Source organism: Amphibalanus amphitrite, unplaced genomic scaffold (assembly GCF_019059575.1).
Source record: "Amphibalanus amphitrite isolate SeventyFive unplaced genomic scaffold, NRLGWU_Aamphi_draft 000629F_arrow, whole genome shotgun sequence".
Lineage (NCBI taxonomy): Eukaryota > Metazoa > Arthropoda > Thecostraca > Balanomorpha > Balanidae > Amphibalanus > Amphibalanus amphitrite.
Genome location: NW_024882123.1, coordinates 107,313 through 133,407, shown reverse-complemented (window position 1 = coordinate 133,407; position 26,095 = coordinate 107,313). Strand labels below are relative to the sequence as shown.

The 26,095-nt window shown below is 49.4% G+C and overlaps 1 protein-coding gene across 7 annotated transcripts in view; it reads right to left on the bottom strand.

Annotated features, from left to right (window-relative positions):
- Window positions 1-26,095, bottom strand: part of LOC122363594 (GRB2-associated-binding protein 1-like) — a 62,218-nt gene that overhangs the window by 1,086 nt on the left and 35,037 nt on the right. For 4 of the 7 annotated variants that reach the window (XM_043333055.1, XM_043333056.1, XM_043333058.1 and 1 more), the window contains 4 exons: window positions 25,165-25,913; window positions 14,424-14,507; window positions 11,882-12,020; window positions 10,633-10,787 (listed from right to left, as the gene is read on the bottom strand). In XM_043333055.1, coding sequence (XP_043188990.1) covers window positions 10,633-10,787; window positions 11,882-12,020; window positions 14,424-14,507; window positions 25,165-25,913 — 1,127 coding nt within the window. The remainder of the gene's footprint in view (window positions 1-10,632; window positions 10,788-11,881; window positions 12,021-14,423; window positions 14,508-25,164; window positions 25,914-26,095) is intronic. The other 3 variants (XM_043333059.1, XM_043333062.1, XM_043333063.1) reach the window with 1 other exon arrangement.

The window sequence follows — 26,095 nt, the reverse complement described above, 5'->3', positions numbered from 1 at the left end:
CGAGTACACAGACCCAACACGGTCACAGACCGTACACTGACAGTACCGAGTACACAGACCCAACACGGTCACAGACCGTACACAGACAGTACCGAGTACACAGACCCAACACGGTCACAGACAGTACACAGACAGTACCGAGTACACAGACCCAACACGGTCACAGACCGTACACAGACAGTACCGAGTACACAGACCCAACACGGTCACAGACCGTACACTGACAGTACCGAGTACACAGACCCAACACGGTCACAGACAGTACACAGACAGTACCGAGTACACAGACCCAACACGGTCACAGACCGTACACAGACCCAACACGGTCACAGACCGTACACAGACAGTACCGAGTACACAGACCCAACACGGTCACAGACCGTACACAGACAGTACCGAGTACACGACCCAACATGGTCACAGACCGTACACAGACAGTACCGAGTACACAGACCCAACACGGTCACAGACCGTACACTGACAGTACCGAGTACACAGACCCAACACGGTCACAGACCGTACACAGACAGCACCGAGTACACAGACCCAACATGGTCACAGACCGTACACTGACAGTACCGAGTACACAGACCCAACACGGTCACAGACCGTACACAGACAGTACCGAGTACACAGACCCAACACGGTCACAGACCGTACACAGACAGTACCGAGTACACAGACCCAACACGGTCACAGACCGTACACTGACCGTACCGAGTACACAGACCCAACACGGTCACAGACCGTACACTGACAGTACCGAGTACACAGACCCAACACGGTCACAGACAGTACACAGACAGTACCGAGTACACAGACCCAACACGGTCACAGACTGTACACTGACAGTACCGAGTACACAGACCCAACACGGTCACAGACCGTACACAGACAGTACCGAGTACACAGACCCAACACGGTCACAGACCGTACACAGACAGTACCGAGTACACAGACCCAACACGGTCACAGACCGTACACAGACAGCACCGAGTACACAGACCCAACACGGTCACAGACCGTACACAGACAGTACCCCCAACACGGTCACAGACCGTACACAGACAGTACCGAGTACACAGACCCAACACGGTCACAGACCGTACACTGACAGTACCGAGTACACAGACCCAACATGGTCACAGACCGTACACTGACAGTACCGAGTACACAGACCCAACACGGTCACAGACCGTACACAGACAGTACCGAGTACACAGACCCAACACGGTCACAGACCGTACACTGACAGTACCGAGTACACAGACCCAACATGGTCACAGACCGTACACTGACAGTACCGAGTACACAGACCCAACACGGTCACAGACCGTACACAGACAGTACCGAGTACACAGACCCAACACGGTCACAGACCGTACACAGACAGTACCGAGTACACAGACCCAACACGGTCACAGACCGTACACTGACAGTACCGAGTACACAGACCCAACATGGTCACAGACCGTACACTGACAGTACCGAGTACACAGACCCAACACGGTCACAGACCGTACACAGACCGTACACAGACAGTACACAGACCGTACACAGACAGTACCGAGTACACAGACCCAACACGGTCACAGACCGTACACAGACAGTACCGAGTACACAGACCCAACACGGTCACAGACCGTACACTGACCGTACCGAGTACACAGACCCAACACGGTCACAGACCGTACACAGACAGTACCGAGTACACAGACCCAACATGGTCACAGACCGTACACTGACAGTACCGAGTACACAGACCCAACACGGTCACAGACCGTACACAGACCGTACACAGACAGTACACAGACCGTACACAGACAGTACCGAGTACACAGACCCAACACGGTCACAGACCGTACACAGACAGTACCGAGTACACAGACCCAACACGGTCACAGACCGTACACTGACAGTACCGAGTACACAGACCCAACACGGTCACAGACCGTACACTGACAGTACCGAGTACACAGACCCAACACGGTCACAGACCGTACACAGACAGTACCGAGTACACAGACCCAACACGGTCACAGACCGTACACAGACAGTACCGAGTACACAGACCCAACACGGCCACAGACCGTACACTGACAGTACCGAGTACACAGACCCAACACGGTCACAGACCGTACACAGACAGTACCGAGTACACAGACCCAACACGGCCACAGACCGTACACTGACAGTACCGAGTACACAGACCCAACACGGTCACAGACCGTACACAGACAGTACCGAGTACACAGACCCAACACGGTCACAGACCGTACACAGACAGTACCGAGTACACAGACCCAACACGGTCACAGACCGTACACAGACAGTACCGAGTACACAGACCCAACACGGTCACAGACCGTACACAGACAGTACCGAGTACACAGACCCAACACGGTCACAGACCGTACACAGACAGTACCGAGTACACAGACCCAACACGGCCACAGACCGTACACTGACAGTACCGAGTACACAGACCCAACACGGTCACAGACCGTACACTGACAGCACCGAGTACACAGACCCAACACGGTCACAGACCGTACACAGACAGTACCGAGTACACAGACCACACACAGACAGTACACAGACAGTACATAAACCGTACACAGACAGTACATAGACTGTACATAGACCACACACAGACCAGGGGCGTGTGTACACAGACCCAACACGGTCACAGACCGTACACAGACAGTATAGTCGACTACAGAATGATGTTCCACTTTTCACAGGCAATTATTTGTCTGGAGTGGTAGGCTGTGCCGCATCACACGGGCTGAGCTCACAAATTATAGCTTTGTCCCAATGCTCACAATCGACACGCTTAATTGCGTGATAAACGGTACAACTTAGCGTTCCGGTCAACTGATAGCTTCTGAGGAGTGGAACATCATTCTGTATTCGACTATACAGAGTACACAGACCACACACAGACAGAACACAGACAGTACCGAGTACACAGACCATACACAGACAGTACCGAGTACACAGACCACACACAGACAGTACAAACAGGACGGGAGTGCACTTACTTTCTGGAAAAAAAGTTTGTGCTGCTATAACGTTAGTGCTTATATTAAGATGAAATTTGGCACACATCAATTGCAACAATACTGAATAGCTGTCAAAACAATAAGGCGCTCTCTACTCCCAGTCGGTCTACAGCCCACGTGCTATGAGACACCCTCCTGTTGAAATTGCACGGCACATCCGGGTCCATGTGTGGCGCTAGCAGGTCATGGACTTCAAACAGACGCTAACATGCACCTCACATTTTCCCTAACTCGAGCACCGACGGGGTGGATATCCGCAACCCCCCCCCGAGCTTTTTCGCAAATAGGGGGAAGCGCCGCGAAATTTTGCATGATTATTACCCATCAATTTTACACATTGTCTGCAAGTATGATACTGCTACCTTTCAAGGTCAAGTCCCCAGGCCACTTCGAATGACCCGACCTCAAATCACTTTTTTGCAGCTTCGTCACCGTGTCAGAGCTACAGTAGATGACGGAGTCCTTTAAAAGTTGCAGGATATGATAGTCATTAGTAGCTATACTTTGTTTATCTCAGAATTTTGATATCGATGACCTAAGGTCAGGTCTATTTCTTGACCTCCCCATTATAAGTCAATGGTGGAAAAATCAACTGCCTGATTTCTTTGACTAAAACGCGTCGGAATGACCTAATATACCAATGACTTCATATTCGATTAACCTTGACTACCTTGATGCCTTTTTGCTCTAGGGCAGCTGTAAGGTCATGTGACGTCATCAAATGTCACCAAGGACTAACATTTGTACAGCAACGGTGTTTTCCTGTGAGGGGCTTGTAGGTGGAGCTTGTACAGAGATTGGCTACGTATAACATGTCTAATTTGTCTCTTAACCCGCGCCCCGTTGGGCTCTACCGAGCAACGCGCCCCGTTGGGGGGGGGGGGGCATTTTGCCCCCCCCCCCTAAGATCTCGAGAACCACGCAACCTAACGACAAGCGGCAAACGGTGTTGGATAGCCCTATCAGGGAACTACCTTGTGACCCAATTTATTGACCTAGGTCAAACCGATGACGTCACAGGTCAGGTCAACGGTCCAATTTTCACCGTTTACAGGCATTTCAAGAAATGCGTTGTAAACTCGAGTTAAATGCATTCCATTGAAAATCATCGATGGGGAAATGTTCTTCAAACACATATTTTGCTATTTGAGGTCACTGATACCAGGTCAGGTCACAGAGGTCAGGTCATTGGGGGGTCACAATATGAAAGTGTCGTGTGATACATGTTTTATGGTCCATTTTACATGACAAATGCGATTATGTGGGTCAGGCAGCCTTTGGGGCCAGCTTAGGTCACGTTTTGGTCAAGGTCAGGTCAAGGTCAGGTCAAGGTCAGGTCAAGGTCAGGTCAAGGTCAGGTCAAGGTCAGGTCAAGGTCAGGTCAAATTTCAAAGTTGATATTTTTGCATAAAATGGGTATCGAAACGATGCAGCTCGTCACAGGGAGTTCAATGGTGGTCTTTGTTTTGCCGTACGTGGTCTAGAATCGCTAAAAATTGAGTTCAAAAATTTGACGTCATCATTTTTGGACAGTTGAACAGTTTTGAACAGTCGCTATAACTTGGCCAAAAAACGAGATATCGATCTGAAATTTGGTATGTAGATAGAAGAGCGCAGGGACTATCACATATATTCCGTTTTTTTCGAAATTCGGAAAATTTTTGGATTTTTTTTTTAAAGTTTTCCTAAAAAATCAATTTTTTTGGGGTCAAAAACCCAAAATTTTGAAAATCCGAGATAGCAGTTTTGTAGCGCCGCTTTTTGGCTACTAGACCATATAAAGAACTTTGAAATTGCTTGATAACTGTAGATTTGGTCAGCGTTTAAAGATTGCATGTTTTTTGCGCATTTTTGCTCGAACATGACCTCAGTTTGACCTCAATAACTCCTGACCTAAGGTGACCTAAGACTTGAAATTGTGTGTGAAGGTGTCAAATTGATGCCCGGGAAGGTACTGAAAATTTGACGGCGCTGCGCGCCGCCGTTTTCTTGCTATTCAGGAAAAACCTCAGAGGGGGGCAAAATGGCCCCCCCAACGGGGCGAGGGTTAACCCGCGCCCGGCTGGGGGTCCTGGATTTCCACGCCCTGCTGGGGGGGGGGGGGTTTGAACACCCCCCTTCTAACTCGGCTCCTGGGCCACGTAGCGATACGCAGAAGGCGGCGTTCGAAAGAGCGTCAAAAATAATAAGGAAATCATTTCGGTCAATTTTTGATCAGGTCAAAGGTCAGGTCACCAGAGGTCATTGAAGGCAAAATTTCGCCGATTTCCAGGTCGAATGTCGACAAATTCCAAGAAGCCAACGCATAACTCGGGAACCAATAGAGCTACAGCGCCGCGGAAAAGCGCATTCAATAGCCCTATTAACGCCCTTTCTGAGTAATTCTCTCAGATTTGACCTAACGTCAACGGTTTTGCCTGCAGGGGGCAAAAACTGCAAAAATAGCCGATTTTTTTTCGAAAAGTTTATCCGCAATAACTTTTGACACAAGCCTTGTACGAGCTTACTTTTACCGGCATCGTGTTCCTCTCGTCAAGACGCATCGAATGAACTATAACTTGACCTTGAAAGGTCAACTTGAAATTTGACCTCAGGTCAAGGTCATGACCTGACCGGAAAGGGTCATGTTGCATATCAGTCGATCCGTATCGTCGAGCTGAACACATGTAAGGCATTTTCATCGCTCTAGCATGCCTCTAACAAAAGTTATTTGCGAAAAACTGTTATATACTATTCGTGACCTAAGATGACCTCAGGGCATAAACAGGGGTCCCAGCAGGGCGCGGGTTAATGTTTGCTGGCAGCTCAAAGGGGAAGCGGAAAATATCTTTTGGTTTTGGGTGTTTGCTCAAAGCAGGAGGTAACTATTTGTAATTTCCCCCAATTGGCTTTTAACGGAGAGGTCACAAACCTGGACCTGACTCCAGTCAAAAAAAAAAAAAAAAATCGAAATATTCCCATTGCTGGCGTTGAAAACCCCATCCAATTAACCGACTTCCGCAGTCCTGAAGGATAAACTGTGGGAACACACACACACGCACGCACGCACGCACGCACGCACGCACGCACCCCCCCCCACACACTCTCTCTCTCTCTCTCCTCTCTCCTCTCTCTCTCTCTCTCTCTCTCTCTCTCTCTCTCTCTCTCTCTCTCTCTCTCTCTCTCTCTCTCTCTCTCTCTCTTTCTCGGCTTTATAAAGGCATGGTCACTTCACTTTATCTGGTGACCTGACGTTCGCCCGCGCCCCGCTGGGCCATTCACCCATACGCGCCCTGCTGGGGGGGGGGGGGGGGCAGATTCTGCCCCCCTTAACTTCCGAACCGATGGTCGTAGAAAGACGGGGAAAACGGTTATCGAAAGCTCTCAACAAGGCAGATCTTAACCCTCGCCCGCACATGGGGGGGGGGGGTTGCCACCCCCGCAGGTAGTCTTTCTGCTCTGCACTCAACTTTTTTAGAGCTAGAAGGCTGATTTTTCGTATAGCTGTTCCTCTATCCTTTCTTGACGTCCACTGAAAATTTCAAGTTTCTGTGATTTTTGGTTACGGAGATATGACCTTGTTTTTCAGGTCATGTCATGACCCAAATGGCCAATTCTCAACATCTTGCGTTGGCTATGGGCCTTTTGAGCTTTTGACACCTTGATTTCGGCCTTTTTTGCCAGTCTTACCTCCCACCTATCATGGAACATGTTGTTCGACGATGTACAGATGTCAAGGTCAGAGTCAAGGTCAACCTAGGTCATCTAAAATAATTGCGTTTTAGGCAAGCTGAATTTACTTTTTGTGATGTTTTTTGACTGCATTTTTCGTAAAAGCTTCTCAGATCATGATTTCATGTAATATGGCCGCATAAACAATCGGTGCACACTTCAGTATACACACAGACACACACAGACATACAAACACATATCATTGACCTTGACCTAACTTGACCTGAAATGAAATCTAGCTGGCTTGGCACCAGAAAACGGCATCGTCATCGGTATATGATAAGCAGCGCACTTGATATCCAACGGTGACCCAAAACAGCATCATTTTTAGTTTGACCTGACCTGGAAGGTCAATGACTGACCTGAGAAGGTAAAACGGGGTATCATTGGATTCGTCTCTTCCCAAAGAATCTTTTTGGTCTTTACCGGGCTAAGCTCTGGGGCATTCCACGATAGATCGTACCAGGCCCGTCACCCTCATCTCTCAGATTTTAATGAAAATCGGTCCTAGGGGTAATCATAGGCCCCAAAGACGCCTGGCAAAATATCAGACTTCTCAGATCAAAACTTTTTGAGTTATATTGCATTACATTTTTTTAACTTCGGTATGTAACGGTGAGTTTGATGGCCTATAACTCAAGAACGGGTTAAGCAACCAACAAAAAGTAAACAACACTAAGCTTGCGATGAATCAAAAATTGATATCACTATTCAAAAATTCCAAAGGAAAAATTTCATTGTTGAGCAAAAACCTTAATCTTTTTTCATTTGCCTCTAATGACTTTTGGGACCAAAATTTTTCACATTTTTATTTTTTCAAAATAATCTTCATGTCATTGCAAATCGACATGCAAAAAATTAGAAAGGTGTTCTTTCTATAAGTTCCTCATTTTCCCGCAAACAAAATGGGTTTCGGAGGGGTTGATACGACCCCAGCACGCCGTTTCGCTTTTAATAGAGCTAGAGCCTCGCGGAAAAAACGAGCGTGTATGCCGTTACAAGTCGCAGCGATTGGTACCCGATTTTAAGGTCTCAGGTTAACCGGTAGCGTCTGAGGTCAGGTCACGTGACTGAAGTTACGGGTTCGGTTTTTAGAACATATATGGTTGATGGCTGTGATGAGCATTGTTAGTATTATAGTTTTAGTGATGATGAAATAGCCTTTGCTCATAGTTAATCATGAGCAAAGGCTATTTACGGTTAGATAGATATACGGCGTTACGGTTAGATAGATATACAGTCAAAATGGCTGAAGTTATTTTTGATAAATAACTTCACAAAAAAATGGCCGCAGAGCCGCGATTTTGGCATCATTGTGTTCGCCTAGCTCAGGTGCATCGAATGGTATACTTTTTGCTAGGGTGAGGTCAACTTAAGTAGTTGACCTCGGGTCAAGGTCAGGTCAGAGCCCCTCAGGTCACGAAGCTGGGCAAAGGGTATCATATGGCATATCATTTGATTCGGAAGGTCTTCCCGAGTCCATTGGTGGCTTTCCCGACTCTCTAGCTCGATTTGATCGGGAGTTAATGACGAAAAACTCGTACGACCCTAGTGACGTCATAAATGACGTCACGCAAGGTTAACAATGCAAAAGTAAAGCATTGGACTTTGCAAGGAGTGCATGAAATCACGATACCATGTACGTGGGATAGTTTTAGATCATTCTCGGCGCCAAAATAACAGTTTTTATATTTCCCCATTGATTTATAACAGTGATGCCACGTGACCGACCTGACCTCATGTAACCTTGAAAAATTCCCAGATATACAAGTTGTGAGACCTCTGGAGGACACCATGTATGCGTCCTGTAACTTTCATCTCGGACAGCTATGGTCATTGGCGTCCAAAACAATGTCAGAACCAAACAGCCTTTTTCACCGTCGCGCTTGTAGGAAAGGGGGTTGAATGAACCCTCTTTTCACTTTTTTTTTCAGATGACTCAGACTTGAATTGAAATTGAATTGAAATTTCAGTAACCCGTGATGTCACTAGGCAGCTTTACCACGCCATTTTTAAGCTCCCCTCCCGAAATCACTATTCGAAACCGTTATCGTGACGTAAAATAAATACATTTATAGAAAGAACACCTTCCTAATTTTTTGCATACTTCTTAACAATGAGCCAAATATTTTTTTTAAAGAAATAAAAATTCAAAAAAATTTGGTCCCAAAGTCCAAAAAATACAAATGAAAGAAAACTCGATATGTCATATATAAAAAATAGCGTATTTTTCGAAATTTCAAAAATACATATTAATCTCTGTTTCATTGCAAGTTCAATGTTATATAACATTTGGCATTTGAATAAACCGTCTTAGAGTTACAGCCCGCCAAACTTAGCGCTGCAAAGCAAGATCCAAAAAATGTTATACACCATAACTCAAAAAATACTTATCTGATAAGCCTGAAATTGTTACAGGTGGATTCAGAGCCCCTGATTACCCCTGAGACCAATTCTCGTCAAATTCCGAGAGATGAGGGTGTCAAATTGGAAAAAAGTGGTACGATCTATCGTGGAATGCCCCCTCTATCTCCAACAGGAACGAAATGGCGCGGGGGGGGGGGGTAGCACCCCCCATGTGCGTTCTAGGATGGGAAAATGACATGTGCGGGCTAGGGTTAAGAGCCCAATTTTTTTTTGCTTTAGTAGGTCAGAGGTCAAGTCAAGGTCAGGTCACGGGTACAAAATCAGTACAAGGTCAGGTCACAAGTTTCTACATTATCAGCCTTGCACCGTAGTTGCCGAAGAATGGAGTGAGACTGATGGCCCAAAACGTGTTCTTAGGCTACCAAGACAATATTCGTTGCATACAATATCATCCGAAGGTCAAGGTCAAGGTCAAGGTCAGGTGAAGGTCAGGTGACCAAAAACAAAATATAGAAAAGGGCATGTGCGACAGATTTTTATGGGTCATTTTATTCATAGAATTCAATAAGCACACTCAATAAGTGATATGGACCACATCTGGATGAATTTTAGGTCGAGGTCAGGTCAAGGTCAGGTCAAGTGAGGTCAAATTTTGAAGTTGGTTGTCAAGGCCTAAAAAGGCGTCTATCTGATGCAGTTTGTCACGGCGAATCGAATAGAGCTATTTTTGTTTCCGTACGAGGTCTAGAACTTCCGAAAAATTCATTTTTCAAAAATTTTGTGTGTCGTGACGCCATACAATTTTGAATAACTCCCACATTTTTGAATCGATTCTTCTAAAAATTGGTATGTAGATGCACATAGACCACTTGTCTGACATACATTCCGGTTTTTTCGATACACTCAAAATTTTGGATTTTATAATTATTTTCCCAAAAAAATCAGTTTTTTGAGAAAAAAATTGGGCCAAAATCCAAAGTTTTCAAAAAACCGAGATAGCCATTTGATAGACAAAGGTTAAATCACGTATACCCTTTTTTGTTACGTCTTGCTTCCTTTAAAAACGAAGATGTTAGCAGCGTTTTAAATTTTGCCGTTTTCGAGGCGAAAATGACGTCACTAAAACGTCATTTTCTAAAAAAAAAAAATCCGACGGAATTCGCTCAAATTTTCAGGGAACGTGTCAAATTGATGTATTATAAGGTACTGAAAGTTTGACGTCGCTGGCGTAACGCGTTTAGAAGTTATTGGCGAAAAACGGGAGGGGGGCAGAATCTGCCCCCCTCTCTACCCCCCCTCCAGCGGGGCGCGGGTTAGGCGACATGCAAAATTGTGCATGAAGTTCTGTCAAGTTCACACGCAGAAAACTAAAGTGTGGCCAGAAACGCCCGCTCCTCACAAAGGCGAAGCCTAGTCCATGCAAATGAATGCTCCCCGCTCCGCCGTTGGAGAGGTAGCGACTGAGCGGCCGCGGCGCGTGGCGTCCCACCTGTTCGGCCGAAACGGCGGTCACGGCCGTGTGCGGCGGCGACGGAGCCGCCGACACGGGCTCAGCGCCGGCCCGCAGCGGGGTCGGCGACGGCGCCGCCCTCTGGTGGCGCGCGGCGGCGCCGTGTCGCAGCGGCGGCGGCGCCAGAGTCAGCACTGTAACCAGAGTCAGCACACTGTGACACCAGCCGGCAGCACACTGTGACACCAGCCGGCAACTGGAGTCAGCACACTGTGACACCAGCCGGCAACCAGAGTCAGCACACTGTGACACCAGCCGGCAGCCGTCAGCACACTGTGACACCAGCCGGCAGCACACTGTGACACCAGCCGGCAACCGGAGTCAGCACACTGTGACACCAGCCGGCAACCGGAGTCAGCACACTGCGACACCAGCCGGCAGCACACTGTGACACCAGCCGTCAGCCGTCAGCACACTGTGACACTGTGACACCAGCCGGCAACCGGAGTCAGCACACTGTGACACTGTGACACCAGCCGGCAGCCGTCAGCACACTGTGACACCAGCCGGCAGCCGTCAGCACACTGTGACACCAGCCGGCAACCAGTCAGCACACTGTGACACCAGCCGGCAGCCGTCAGCACACTGTGACACCAGCCGGCAGCCGTCAGCACACTGTGACACCAGCCGGCAGCACACTGTGACACCAGCCGGCAGCCGTCAGCACACTGTGACACCAGCCGGCAGCCGTCAGCACACTGTGACACCAGCCGGCAACCAGTCAGCACACTGTGACACCAGCCGGCAACCAGTCAGCACACTGTGACACCAGCCGGCAGCCGTCAGCACACTGTGACACCAGCCGGCAGCACACTGTGACACCAGCCGGCAGCCGTCAGCACACTGCGACACCAGCCGGCAGCCGTCAGCACACTGCGACACCAGCCGGCAGCCAGAGTCAGCACACTGTGACACCAGCCGGCAGCACACTGTGACACCAGCCGGCAGCCGTCAGCACACTGTGACACCAGCCGGCAGCCGTCAGCACACTGTGACACCAGCCGGCAACCAGTCAGCACACTGTGACACCAGCCGGCAGCCGTCAGCACACTGTGACACCAGCCGGCAGCCGTCAGCACACTGCGACACCAGCCGGCAGCCGTCAGCACACTGCGATTCAGCGCTGACCAGGGCCGGGCTCTCCGACCAAGGGTGGGACAGTGAAACAGCGTGAAAGTAGACTGGCTACCACCGAAATGGAGCCACAAGCCCGGCTGGCGGCGCTCACCGTGTTCCTTGTTGAGGGCGGCCGGCGGCTGTCTGGACGGCTTGAGGGCGCGATAGACGGCCGGCGGCGCCGATCCGGGCGTGCTGCACGGGGTGCCGGCCGCCGGCGCCGGCTCTCCGCCGGCCGCCGACTCACTCGACTGGCGGCGCGCAGAAGGGTGGACCGGTCAGCTCACTGGATACGGTACGGCTCCAGCACTACCGCTGCTCGACTCCCTGTGCCTAGTGAACCCCGGTGATACATTTTCTGTACGACAAACTCGAGCGGCGCCGGCCGAAGCTAATTGCGGATTTTCAGCGGCGCCCGGCGTTGCAGTCTTCACGCTTAATACAATGCTCGGTGACATTCACCAGCCGCGGGACGAATCGTCGTGTTCGGCGACTGAATATCGATCTCGATCAAGGTATCTTGTTTCTACGCATCCTGAATCCTACCGACGGTGATTTCTATGAGTGGAGTGGTTCATAGACTCTATTGAATCACTGACCACTGCTAATAGAGACCAGCTTGGTTGCAGAGGGAGCATCAAGATTCTTCAAGATAAGGTTGGGGCCGTCTAGTGGGTTGTCAGCTGAGCTTTTTCCATCCCTGCTGACGATTTAATAAACCTTGATTAATGCTTGAAAGAATTTTGTACCTGGATCGCGACGAAACTTTCAGTACCCTCGCGTCAATCAATTTTACACCTACCCTGAAATTTTGATGACCCTGACCTTAATGACCTTTGACCTGTGACCTACTTTTCGAGACCATGTTTAGCCGGAATCGCGATTCGGCGTATGTCGGCTCGCATTAGCCGCGCGTTTGCAGTCTTTTCGTGGTTTCAAGCGTTCAAACATGGGATATGATGTTGCTCCCATGCATTAGGGTGGGTGTCAAGGTCACCGTAAGGTCAGGTCAGGTCATTGACCTTTGATGACCTCGGTTCACTTTTTTCGAGTTTTACATGTTTCTAGGCCAGTTTTTGGAGCTGGATTCGAATTTAGCAACCATATGAACATTTACGAAGTAGTTTTGGTGCCTTCGTAACATGTTACGAAGCTGTCAGAGGCGGTTGCCACCTACTACGAATACCCTTACTGGTTGACCTGACCTGACCCGACCTGGCCTAAATGCATGAAGACATCATCTGTGATCAAAACTAACATGATATTCGTGATCAGCACCCCGAAAAACCCCAGAGCAGCCACGCTTTACGGCTTTCTAACAGGTCCCGATTTTCCTGACTTTTGGGTCATTGACCTGACCTGGAAGGTCAACCGATGACCTAGGACCTTAAAATTGGTTATCATCGGCTTCCTCTCGTGACGGGCAACACGCTCGTTTTTTCCGCGAAGCTCTAGCTCGATCAGGGGCGAAACGGCAAGGGGGGGGGGGTTCCAACTTCCAACGGACCCCCCCCCCCCCTTATACGTTCGCGGCTGGAAAAAACACCAATACGGGCGAGGGTTAAATGTCTTAGCTTTGCGACTGTCAACACATTCTAAACTATTCAACACATTCTGTGAATGATTTAGTCATTCTTACGCGAAAACAAGCTTAAAGGTATTCGGAATATTGGGGGTACTGTACCCCCCGGTAAATTATTGGGGGGGAGGGGGTCCGGACCCCGCGTACCCACATGTGGCGGAGCCCCTGGGATACCAGCGAAGAAAGTTCATTGTTCTGCCATATTTACAACATGCTTTAACTTATATTTTCTTATACAGGTTTTACTCCGTCCTGCTGCGCTCAATGCCCACACAGGGGAAGTTAGTGGGGTTTCACTGTCAGAGGCTGTACCAGTGACAGCTGTTCAGCCCTGCGACCGGTCAAAAGCTTGCCCCGCCCCGCCGGGCGCTACCCCCACTCCAGCCCAGCTGAGGCCGGACAGCTCAGCGCGGCCAACTTTCCTGAGTTGAGCAAAGTAGACATAAACAAATGCAAATCCATACATGATGTGAAAATGACAGAGCAATAAAACTTCCTCTGAGGTATCCTGAACAGCTTAGGTACCGCTTCGAATCGTTAAGCTAACAAATATGACGTCCGTTTAGTAGGGCGACAGCCGAACGTCCCTGCCGTGGTCTGTCAGACAGCCGAGAGCGCCGGGTCTGCGTGTCGATAAGGCTTATTTTACGCTTGTTAGTGGCTTAGTTTGATCCATCGTGACACTGAATTGTGTGATTGCGTCTTTTGCCGGCTGTGAGAGACGCATATTAATATTTGAGAGTATTTTTTTTCGCTACATATTGTTCGTTTGGTATTCGGCTTTCACTGGAAAACGAAAAAATATGCCTATGATTTCAAGAATGTCCTGGACAGCTCGTTGAATAAAAAATTATTACGTTTTTACAAAAAAAAAAACGCCAATTCTGAAAAAGGTCATCGAACGATTTTAATAAAAATTACATTTTTGGAATAAGCTCACCGTCAGCTTTCGAATGGTTACGGAGCGAGCGAAGCGAACGAAGTCTTTCGTAAATTAACGGAAATTTTTTTAGTATGAGCGGCCGGCCGGCCGTGCGGACGCTTTTGCGAGGCACCCACTTGACCGATTTACTTGCGGTAATTTTTGTAGGGTAGCCTCATTTCTTCTGCCAAGTACTGGACTATTCCCGATACATGTGGGTGTCCCCTTATGCACCTGCAACGTGCAAAACGAAAAGGTGTCAGTTTTGTAACAATTGCAATATCTCGGTAACTACTAAGCCGATTGCGCTGAAACTTGTAGGTAGGCACCCACTAGGCAATGCATTTGCACGTGCCACTGTTGGGGTGCCACTGGCGGATCCAGGGGGGGCCACCGGGGCCATGGCCCCCCCCAAAAGCCTGAAAGGGGGGGCCAACATATCTTTTGGCCCCCCCCAAAACGCTTGAAGAAAAATTAATGAGAGATGGTTGCGTAGTAGATACCTACTAGAATCAGCAGCGTGATTCAATAGCGTAGAGAAAGTCATGTTGATCAAGACAGCCCATATTCAGCCCAGATTCAGCCCGGATTCAGCCCAGATTCGGGACACCTCTGATCAAGCTGAAACTCGCACACAATGTAGGCCATGACATGCCCAATCCACAGTTAAAGTCATTCGGTGGCACTCCCAGCCGTTTGACCTACAGAGGTCAGCAAAGGTCACGTGGCCCAAATTTGCACAGCAGATTGTGGCCCACCCAGTAGAGCTAGGGCGCTAAAAATGGCACCAATCGACTCGCCAGCATCTAATCTTACTTTCCCAACACTCATTTGACCTCTCAAGGTCATGCGATGACCTAAGGTCATTTGTGGGCTATGTCGAAAATACATTTGCACAGCAGTTTTCGAGTAGATGGATTGACCGAATTCCAAATCAAAGCACATCATCGGGTAGCCCATAGGCTGTAGTAACTTTCCTTAAAAACCGCTTTTCGATATGTGACCCCGTTTGACCTCGGCAGGTCAAAATGTGCAAATAAACGACACTCAATACGTCGCAGCCCGGATTCAGCCCAGATTCGGGACACCTCCGATCAAGCTGAAACTCGCACACAATGTAGGCCATGACATGCCCAATTAACAGTTAAAGTCATTCGGTGGCACTCCCAGCCGTTTGACCTACAGAGGTCAGCAAAGGTCACGTGGTCCAAATTTGCACAGCAGATTGTGGCCCACCCAGTAGAGCTAGAGCGCTAAAAATGGCCCCAATCGACTCGCCAGCATCTAATCTTACTTTCCCAACACTCATTTGACCTCTCAAGGTCATGCGATGACCTAAGGTCATTTGTGGGCTATGTCGAAAATACACTTGCACAGCAGTTTTCGAGTAGATGGATTGACCGAATTCCAAATCAAAGCACATCATCGGGTAGCCCATAGGCCGTAGTAACTTTCCTTAAAAACCGCTTTTCGATATGTCACCCCGTTTGACCTCGGCCGGTCAAAATGTGCAAATAAACGACACTCAATACGTCCCAGCCCGGATTCAGCCCAGATTCGGGACACCTCCGGTCAAGCTGAAACTCGCACACAATGTAGGCCATGACATGCTTAATCCACAGTTAAAGTCTTTCGGTGGCACTCCCAGCCGTTTGACCTACAGAGGTCAGCAAAGGTCACGTGGCCCAAATTTGCACAGCAGATTGTGGCCCACACAGTAGAGCTAGAGCGCTAAAAATGGCACCAATCGACTCGCCAGCATCTAATCTTACTTTCCCAACACTCATTTGACCTCTCAAGGTCATGCGATGACCTAAGGTCATTTGTGGGCTATGTCGAAAATACACTTGCACAGCAGTTTTCGAGTAGATGGATTGACCGAATTCCAAATCAAAGCACATCATCTGGTAGCCCATAAGCCGTAGTAACTTTCCTTAAAAACCGCTTTTCGATATGTGACCCCGTTTGACCTCGGCAGGTCAAAATGTGCAAATAAACGACACTCAATACGTCGCAGCCCGGATTCAGCCCAGATTCGGGACACCTCCGATCAAGCTGAAACTCACACACAATGTAGGCCATGACATGCCCAATCCACAGTTAAAGTCATTCAGTGGCTCTCCCAGCCGTTTGACCTACAGAGGTCAGCAAAGGTCACGTGGCCCAAATTTGCACAGCAGATTGTGGCCCACCCAGTAGAGCTATAGCGCTAAAAATGGCCCCAATCGACTTGCCAGCATCTAATCTTACTTTCCCAACAATCAGTTGACCTCTCAAGGTCATGCGATGACCTAAGGTCATTTGTGGGCTATGTCGAAAATACACTTGCACAGCAGTTTTCGAGTAGATGGATTGACCGAATTCCAAATCAAAGCACATCATCGGGTAGCCCATAGGCCTTAGTAACTTTCCTTAAAAACCGCTTTACGCTATGTGACCCCGTTTGACCTCGGCAGGTCAAAATGTGCAAATAAACGACACTCAATACGTCGCAGCCCGGATTCAGCCCAGATTCGGGTCACATATCGAAAAGCGGTTTTTAAGAAAAGTTACTACGGCCTATGGGCTGCCCGATGATGTGCTTTGATTTGGAATTCGGTCAATCCATCTACTCGAAAACTGCTGTGCAAGTGTATTTTCGACATAGCCCACAAATGACCTTAGGTCATCGCATGACCTTGAGAGGTCGAATGAGTGATGGGGAAGTAAGATTAGATGCTGGCGAGTCGATTGGTGCCATTTTTAGCGCTCTAGCTCTACTGGGTGGGCCACAATCTGCTGTGCAAATTTGGGCCACGTGACCTTTGCTGACCTCTGTAGGTCAAACGGCTGGGAGTGCCACCGAATGACTTTAACTGTGGTTTGGGCATGTCATGGCCTACATTGTGTGCGAGTTTCAGCTTGATCGGAGGTGTCCCGAATCTGAGCTGAATCCGGGCTGCGACATATTGAGTGTCGTTTATTTGCACATTTTGACCGGCCAAGGTCAAACGGGGTCACATATCGAAAAGCTGTTTTTTAGGAAAGCTACTACGGCCTATGGGCTACCCGATGATGTGCTTTGATTTGGAATTCGATCAATCCATCTACTCGAAAACTGCTGTGCAAGTGTATTTTCGACATAGCCCACAAATGACCTTAGGTCATCGCATGACTCTGAGAGGTCAAATGAGTGTTGGGAAAGTAAGATTAGATGCTGGCTAGTCGATTGGTGCCATTTTTAGCGCTCTAGCTCTACTGGGTGGGCCACAATCTGCTGTGCAATTTTGGGCCACGTGACCTTTGCTGACCTCTGTAGGTCAAACGACTAGGAGTGCCACCGAATGGCTTGGACTGTTAATTGGGCATGTCATGGCCTACATTGTGTGCGAGTTTCAGCTTGATCGGAGGTGTCCCGAATCTGGGCTGAATCCGGGCTGCTACGTATTGAGTGTCGTTTATTTGCACATTTTGACCTGCCGAGGTCAAAGGGGGCACATATCGAAAAGCGGTTTTAAAGGAAAGCTACTACGGCCTATGGGCTACCCGATAATGTGCTTTGATTTGGAATTCGGTCAATCCATCTACTCGAAAACTGCTGTGCAAGTGTATTTTCGACATAGCCCACAAATGACCTTATGTCATCGCAAGTGAGTATGGGAAAGTAAGATTAGATGTTGGCGAGTCGATTGGGGCCATTTTTAGCGCTTTATCTCCACTGGGTGGGCCACAATCTGCTGTGCAAATTTGGGCCACGTGACCTTTGCTGACCTCTGTAGGTCAAACGGCTGGGAGTGCCACCGAATGGCTTGGACTGTGGATTGGGCATGTCATGGCCTACATTGTGTGCGAGTTTCAGCTTGATCGGAGGTGTCCCGAATCTGGGCTGAATCCGGGCTGCGACGTATTGAGTGTCGTTTATTTGCACATTTTGACCTGCCGAGGTCAAACGGGGTCACATAGCGAAAAGCGGTTTTTAAGGAAAGTTACTACGGCCTATGGGCTACCCGATGATGTGCTTTGATTTGGAATTCGGTCAATCCATCTACTACTCGAAAACTGCTGTGCAAGTGTATTTTCGACATAGCCCACAAATGACCTTTGGTCATCGCATGACCTTGAGAGGTCAAATGAGTGTTGGGAAAGTAAGATTAGATGCTGGCGAGTCGATTGGGGCCATTTTTAGCGCTCTAGCTCTACTGGGTGGGCCACAATCTGCTGTGCAAATTTGGGCCACGTGACCTTTGCTGACCTCTGTAGGTCAAACGGCTGGGAGTGCCACCGAATGACTTAAACTGTGGATTGGGCATGTCATGGCCTACATTGTGTGCAAGTTTCAGCTTGATCGGAGGTGTCCCGAATCTGAGCTGAATCCGGGCTGCGACATATTGAGTGTCGTTTATTTGCACATTTTGACCGGCCGAGGTCAAACGGGGTCACATATCGAAAAGCGGTTTTTAAGGAAAGCTACTACCGCCTATGGGCTACCCGATGATGTGCTTTGATTTGGAATTCGGTCAATCCATCTACTCGAAAACTGCTGTGCAAGTGTATTTTCGACATAGCCCACAAATGACCTTAGGTCATCGCATGACTCTGAGAGGTCAAATGAGTATTGGGAAGGAAGATTAGATGCTGGCGAGTCGATTGGGGCCATTTTTAGCGCTCTAGCTCTACTGGGTGGGCCACAATCTGCTGTGCAATTTTGGGCCACGTGACCTTTGCTGACCTCTGTAGGTCAAACGACTGGGAGTGCCACCAAATGGCTTGGACTGTGGATTAGGAATGTCATGGCCTACATTGTGTGCGAGTTTCAGCTTGATCGGAGGTGTCCCGAATCTGGGCTGAATCCGGGCTGCTACGTATTGAGTGTCGTTTATTTGCACATTTGGACCTGCCGAGGTCAAACGGGGTCACATATCGAAAAGCGGTTTTAAAGGAAAGCTACTACGGCCTATGGGCTACCCGATAATATGCTTTGATTTGGAATTCGGTCAATCCATCTACTCGAAAACTGTTGTGCAAGTGTATTTTCGACATAGCCCACAAATGACCTTATGTCATCGCATGACCTTGAGAGGTCAAATGAGTGTTGGGAAAGTAAGATTAGATGCTGGCGAGTCGATTGGGGCCATTTTTAGCGCTTTATCTCTACTGGGTGGGCCACAATCTGCTGTGCAAATTTGGGCCACGTGACCTTTGCTGACCTCTGTAGGTCAAACGGCTGGGAGTGCCACCGAATGGCTTGGACTGTGGATTGGGCATGTCATGGCCTACATTGTGTGCGAGTTTCAGCTTGATCGGAGGTGTCCCGAATCTGGGCTGAATCCGGGCTGCGACGTATTGAGTGTCGTTTATTTGCACATTTTGACCTGCCGAGGTCAAACGGGGTCACATAGCGAAAAGTGGTTTTTAAGGAAAGTTACTACGGCCTATGGGCTACCCGATGATGTGCTTTGATTTGGAATTCGGTCAATCCATCTACTCGAAAACTGCTGTGCAAGTGTATTTTCGACATAGCCCACAAATGACCTTAGGTCATCGCATGACCTTGATAGGTCAAATGAGTGTTGGGAAAGTAAGATTAGATACTGGCGAGTCGATTGGTGCCATTTTTAGCGCTCTAGCTCTACTGGGTAGGCCACAATCTGCTGTGCAAATTTGGGCCACGTGACCTTTGCTGACCTCTGTAGGTCAAACGGCTGGGAGTGCCACCGAATGACTTTAACTGTGGATTGGGCATGTCATGGCCTACATTGTGTGCGAGTTTCAGCTTGATCGGAGGTGTCCCGAATCTGGGCTGAATCCGGGCTGAATCTGGGCTGAATATGGGCTGTCTTGACGGACATGAGAAAGTCAGGGGTGCGGTAACTACTTTCAGACTGGGGGGGGGGGGGGGCACACCATAATAGAGATCAACCTAGGGTCCCCCCAAATCTAGTTTCTCACCGGTTTTAGGCCACTTATTTTTCATCTCTTGGCTTTTTCAACAAAAAAAAAGAAAACATTTGCAAAAAGGGCGGTATTCCGTCTGAAAGTTGTGGTGGCACCGCCCCCCACTGGTGGATTCAGGGAGGGGGCCACCGGGGCCATGCCCCCCCAAAAGCCTGAAAGGGGGGCCAACATATCTTTTGGCCCCCCTCCCAAAACGCTTGAAGAAAAATTAATGTGAGAAAGTTGCGTAGTAGATACCTAAAAGTTAGAATCACCGGCGTGATTCAATAGCGTAGAGAAACTCAGGGGTGCGGGAACTACTTTCAGACTGGGGGGGGGGGGGGCACACCATAACAGAGATCAACCTAGGGTCCCCCCGAATCTAGCTTTCTCACCGGTTTTGGGCCACTTATTTTTCATCCCTTGGCTTTTTTCAACAAAAAAAGAAAACATTTGCAAAAAATGGGGTATTCCGTCTGAAAGTTGTGGGGGCACCGCCCCCACGGCCCCATAGTTGGGGGGTGGGCAAGCTGTCCCCACTGCCCCGGTTCCCACGCCTATGGAGAAACTACCGGGTTTACTATCTTTCTTCATAAAGTGTCGTCATGTCTTGTCGTCACCCGAGAAGGTCTTATTGCATACATATCGATTGAACTGTCAAGTTAACAAACTTGCTCTGGCAGCCTGACCTGACATGACCCGGCAATTTTTCATTCACGGAATATGCGTAATAAATTTTTTAGGAACACTCACTGAGTTGGCGTTGAAAAGCTTGTTTTGTTTGGTAATTGTACAAGAAGCATATCAGGGACCTTTTTGTCCCTTCCCGTGAAACGGTAAAAGACTTATTTCGGTCAGAGCTCAGGCCAATCTCTAAGGGGTCAGTCGGGTCACTTATTTCTTAAAAGGGTCCTTACGGCATCCAAGGACCAATTCCGGCTTTTGAGTGCACCACATCAGCATTTGATGCTGCGACAGATGGTGAAATATGAATATATGTTACAGGCCGTATGAAAATTGTCCGTTTGCAAACGGCCTGGCCCAGTCAGGGCATATGAAACAGCCTGAAAACACCGGCCGTTTGCAAACCATGACCTGAAATATCAGACCGTTTGAAAACGGCCTAGTTAGTTTCGGCCTAGCGGATCCAGGGGGGGCCACGGGGTCATGCCCCCAAGCCTGAAAGGGGGCAACATGTATTTTGGCCCCCAAAAACACTTAAGAAATATGAATGTGAGAAAGTAGCGTAGTAGGTAGAAACTACCGTATCATTAAAAATATGTGAGCTTGAGTGTTGGTCTCGTCTTCACCCAAGAAGTTCTTATTGCATACTTTACCTTTTGATCGACGCGTGAAGTTATCGTGTAAGTTATCATGAATCCGATCGCGACGAAACTTTAGCACCCTCATGTTGACAAAGTCTGAAAATTTCATGACCCTGACCCAAGTGACCTTTGACCTGTGGCCTATTTCTCGAGACTATCCGTGCGTTCGGAGAGCATGGAATATTCACCGTCCCCTGCATGGAATATTCCCCGTGCCGCGTTCGGAGGCGTATCTCTCTGAACGGCCAATCTCCGGGAATGTTCCGCGCGCATGGAGTATTCCACGGATTCCACGTGGAATGTGCCTCTCCGAACGCACCATATGTTTGGCCATGTTTGAGGCCATGTTTGGCCGGAATCGCGATTCCGCGTATGTCGGCTTTCGTGGTTTAAAACGCTCAAACATGTGAAATGATGTTGGTCCCAACCATTGTGGTAGGTGTCAATGTCACCTTAGGGTCAAGTCAGGTCATTGACCTTTGATGACCTCGGCCCACTTTTCCGAGTTTAACATGTTTCTAGGATAGTTTCGTTTAGCTGATTTTGAATTTAGCGTTTAGCAACCATTTGAACATTTACGAAGTAGTTTTGATGCCTTCGTATCATGTTACGTAGCTGCCAGTGGTAGTCGGACACCTGCTACACGGACGCCCATAAGTACTGGTTGACCTGACCTGGCCTGCCCCGACATGGCCTAAAGGCATGAAGACATCATCTATGATCCAAACTAACATGAAATTCGTGATCAGCACAAAAAAAATCTATTACAGCCTTACTTTAGGAGGTTCTGACAGGCCCTGATTTTCCCGTCTTTTGGGTCTGTGACCTGACCTGGGCGGTGTTTCACGGCACGCTGCCAGCGCTGTTGGCACTTTTGGTTTCCATGGAGACATCAACTAGCCTATACCTACAACACTACCGAAGGTTGACCTTAGCTCGCGGAATGCGCTGGCAGCGGCTGGCAGCGCGACCGTGAAACACCGCCCTGGAAGGTCAACCAATGACCAAGGACCTTAAAATCGGGTATCATCGGCTTCCTCTCGTCACTCACAAGCAACACACTCGTTTTTTCCGCGAGCTCTAGCTTGATCAGGGGCCGAACGGCAGAGAGGTTCAACCGACACCTCCCAGCCCGCGAAGGCTGCGCCAAGCACCGACCCGGAGCGGTGGTCGACAAAAGCAATTTGAAGTGTTTTCAAAGTAATATTAAGGCACGGGTTGAGTGGGCTACCATTTCTCTCTCTATTTTTTTTTAGTTAAAAAAAAAATTATCGTTTCAGGGCTGTGACGAAAAATAAGTGGCCTAAATCCGATGAGAAAACAGGATTTGGGGGTACCCTAGGTTTGGCTCCTTGCACGAGTTGGCCCCCCCCAAAACGCAAGTCTGGATCCGCCAGTGTGGGGTGCTGCTGCACGTGCGCATGTGCAGGGGTCAATTCCAGATCTCGAGAACGGCTGGACCAATTGCGTTCAAATTTGGTACGCGGTTAGGGACCGGTTAGTACGGTGCCGTGCAAGTCAGTTGGGATTTGGGACCCATTTTGCACGTGCGCACGTGCAGGGTGCCGCCTCCAGATCTCGAGAACGGCTGGGCCGATTGTGCACAAATTTGGCACATCGCTAAGGACCGGTTAGTAGGGTGCACTGCACAAGTTAGTTGGAAGTACCCCCTCGCAATTTCGCACGTGCAAGGCCCACCCTCTCGCTCGCTCCGTTGGTCGCCCCAAAAGGCGTTATACTGTTATATTTCGTTTCTTTTGTGGATGAAATAACTTTCCGACGAACCGTAGTGCAGGGGTCGATTCCAGATCTCAAGAACGGCTGAACCGATTGCGCTGAAATTTGGTATATGGTTAGGGACCGGATAGTAGGGTGCCGTGCAAAAGTAAATTGAGACCCATTTTGCACGTGCGCACGTGGAGGGAGACGCTTCCAGATCTCGAGAACGGCTAGGCTGATTGCACTCAAATTTGGCACATCGCTAGGGACCGTTTAGTAGGGTGCAGTGCACAAGTTAGTTGGAGCTACCCACTCGCAATTTCGCACGTGCAAGGCCCACCCTCTCGCTCGCTCCGTTGGTCGCCCCAAAAGGCGTTTTACTGGTGTTGTTATATTTCAGGTCATATGCAACCAAGCTGATCTCTATTGGCAGCGGTCACTGATTCAGTTCACCGTATGTGATCATAAAAATCATACATACAAGCCACTCATACAAATTACCGTCGGTAGAGTTCAGGATGCGTAGAAACAATGTACCACGGCCGAATTTCAGCCGCCGAACAGGGTTGGTCCTAACAGCCGACGATTCGTCCCACGGCTGGTGTTAGTGTCACCGCGCGCATTGTATTAAGCGTGGAAACTGCAACGCCGGACGCCGCTGAAAAACTAGAATTTCATTCGGCCGGCGCGCTCGAATTTTTCGTGCAGAGAGAAAAACAAACAAAGGCATTATAGGACTTGCATAGGGGCAAGGAAAATGGGTGGGATCGCTTAATCTGAGAGAAAGTGTTGATATGATACACCCTAGTGGACAGGACCGGAGCCACCAGACGAGTCAACAAACAGTAACACACAGCCGCCGACGGGTTAGAGACAGACAGACATATAGACATTCGTTCGTTCGTTCATTGGGGTTTACGGGCGTATAGACAGGCACAGACAGACATATACCTAGACAGACACAGACAGACACAGACAGACATATAGACAGACACAGACAGACATATAGACAGACACAGACAGACATATAGACAGACACAGACAGACATATAGACAGACACAGACAGACATATAGACAGACACAGACAGACATATAGACAGACACAGACAGACATATAGACAGACACAGACAGACATATAGACAGACACAGACAGACATATAGACAGGCACAGACAGACATATAGACAGGCACAGACAGACATATAGACAGACACAGACAGACATATAGACAGACACAGACAGACATATAGACAGACACAGACAGACATATAGACAGACACAGACAGACATATAGACAGACACAGACAGACATATGGACAGACACAGACAGACATATGGACAGACACAGACAGACATATAGACAGATACAGACAGACATATAGACAGACACAGACAGACATATAGACAGACACAGACAGACATTGTAGACAGACACAGACAGACATTGTAGACAGACACAGACAGACATATAGACAGACACATACAGATATATAGACAGACACAGACAGACATATAGACAGGCACAGACAGACATATAGACAGACACAGACAGACATATAGACAGACACAGACAGACATATAGACAGACACAGACAGACATATAGACAGACACAGACAGACATATAGACAGACACAGACAGACATATAGACAGACACAGACAGACATATGGACAGACACCGACAGACATATTGACAGACACAGACAGACATATAGACAGATACAGACAGACATATAGACAGACACAGACAGACATTGTAGACAGACACAGACAGACATATAGACAGACACAGACAGATATATAGACAGACACAGACAGACATTGTAGACAGACACAGACAGACATATTGACAGACACAGACACAGACAGACAGACAGATTGTGACCGGTAGTCTCACCAGCTCCGCGGTGCGGCCGGCGGCCTGTCCGACTCACCTTGCGCGGTTTCAGCGTGCGGTTGACGACGGGCGCCGAGCGCACGGGAAAGTCGTAGTTGAAGATCTGCCCCGGTGCGGCGCTAGGGTGGGCGCCACGCTGACGGCCGCTGGCCCGCTCCTGCTGCGCGCGCCGAAAGTCGAACATGTCGTCTGCCGGCACGGTGGTGGGCGTGCGAGGCGTGGCCGACTCGGTGTCCGAGAGGCGCGGCGAGCGGAGCTCCTCACAGTTCTGGTAGTTGGGTCCGCCGGCCGGCTCGTGGCCTTGCAGGTGGCGCGGCTTGGGCGGCCGCGGCGGGCCCTGCTTCAGCTGCTCGGCCTTGTTGACGCCACCTTTGACCGTCTCTGGCATGCTGTTGCTGCGCGAGTGCAGCGTCGGCCCCGGGAACGTCTCCCAGTTGACCTGGGGCGGCGGCGACGCGGTGGCGCCGGCCGGCGCTGGCCCGTCGCCGGCGCGCAGCGTCTCCAGATCAGCCACGTCCGTGCCGCGCCGCACCACGGGTCGGCGCCGGCTGGAGAACGGCCGCGCCGAGACGGCCGCCTTGGCGGGCGTGGGCGCGGCCGGCGACGGCGGCGAGCCGGCCAGCCGCGGCACGCCGCTGATGCACTCACTGATGGGGATGTAGGGGCCCGACGCTGACACGCTGCTCGGCGAGCCGGGCGGCGAGTCCGAGTCGTCGGCGTCGCTGAGCGGCTCACTGGCCGGCCGCGGACTGGCGTCCGGAGTCGCCGACGCCACCAGCGCCGGGCCTGCAGAGCGCCGGGCGGCGTTAGAAGCGCTCACAGACACCACACCAACTGGTGTACAGGTATTATATAATACTGAACGAGGCCGGTGTAAATAAATTTTCAAGACCGAGGTCCTTACTGGATTTTTGAACGAGGCCGAAGGCCGAGTTCAAAAATCAGTAAGGACTGAGGTCTTGAAAATT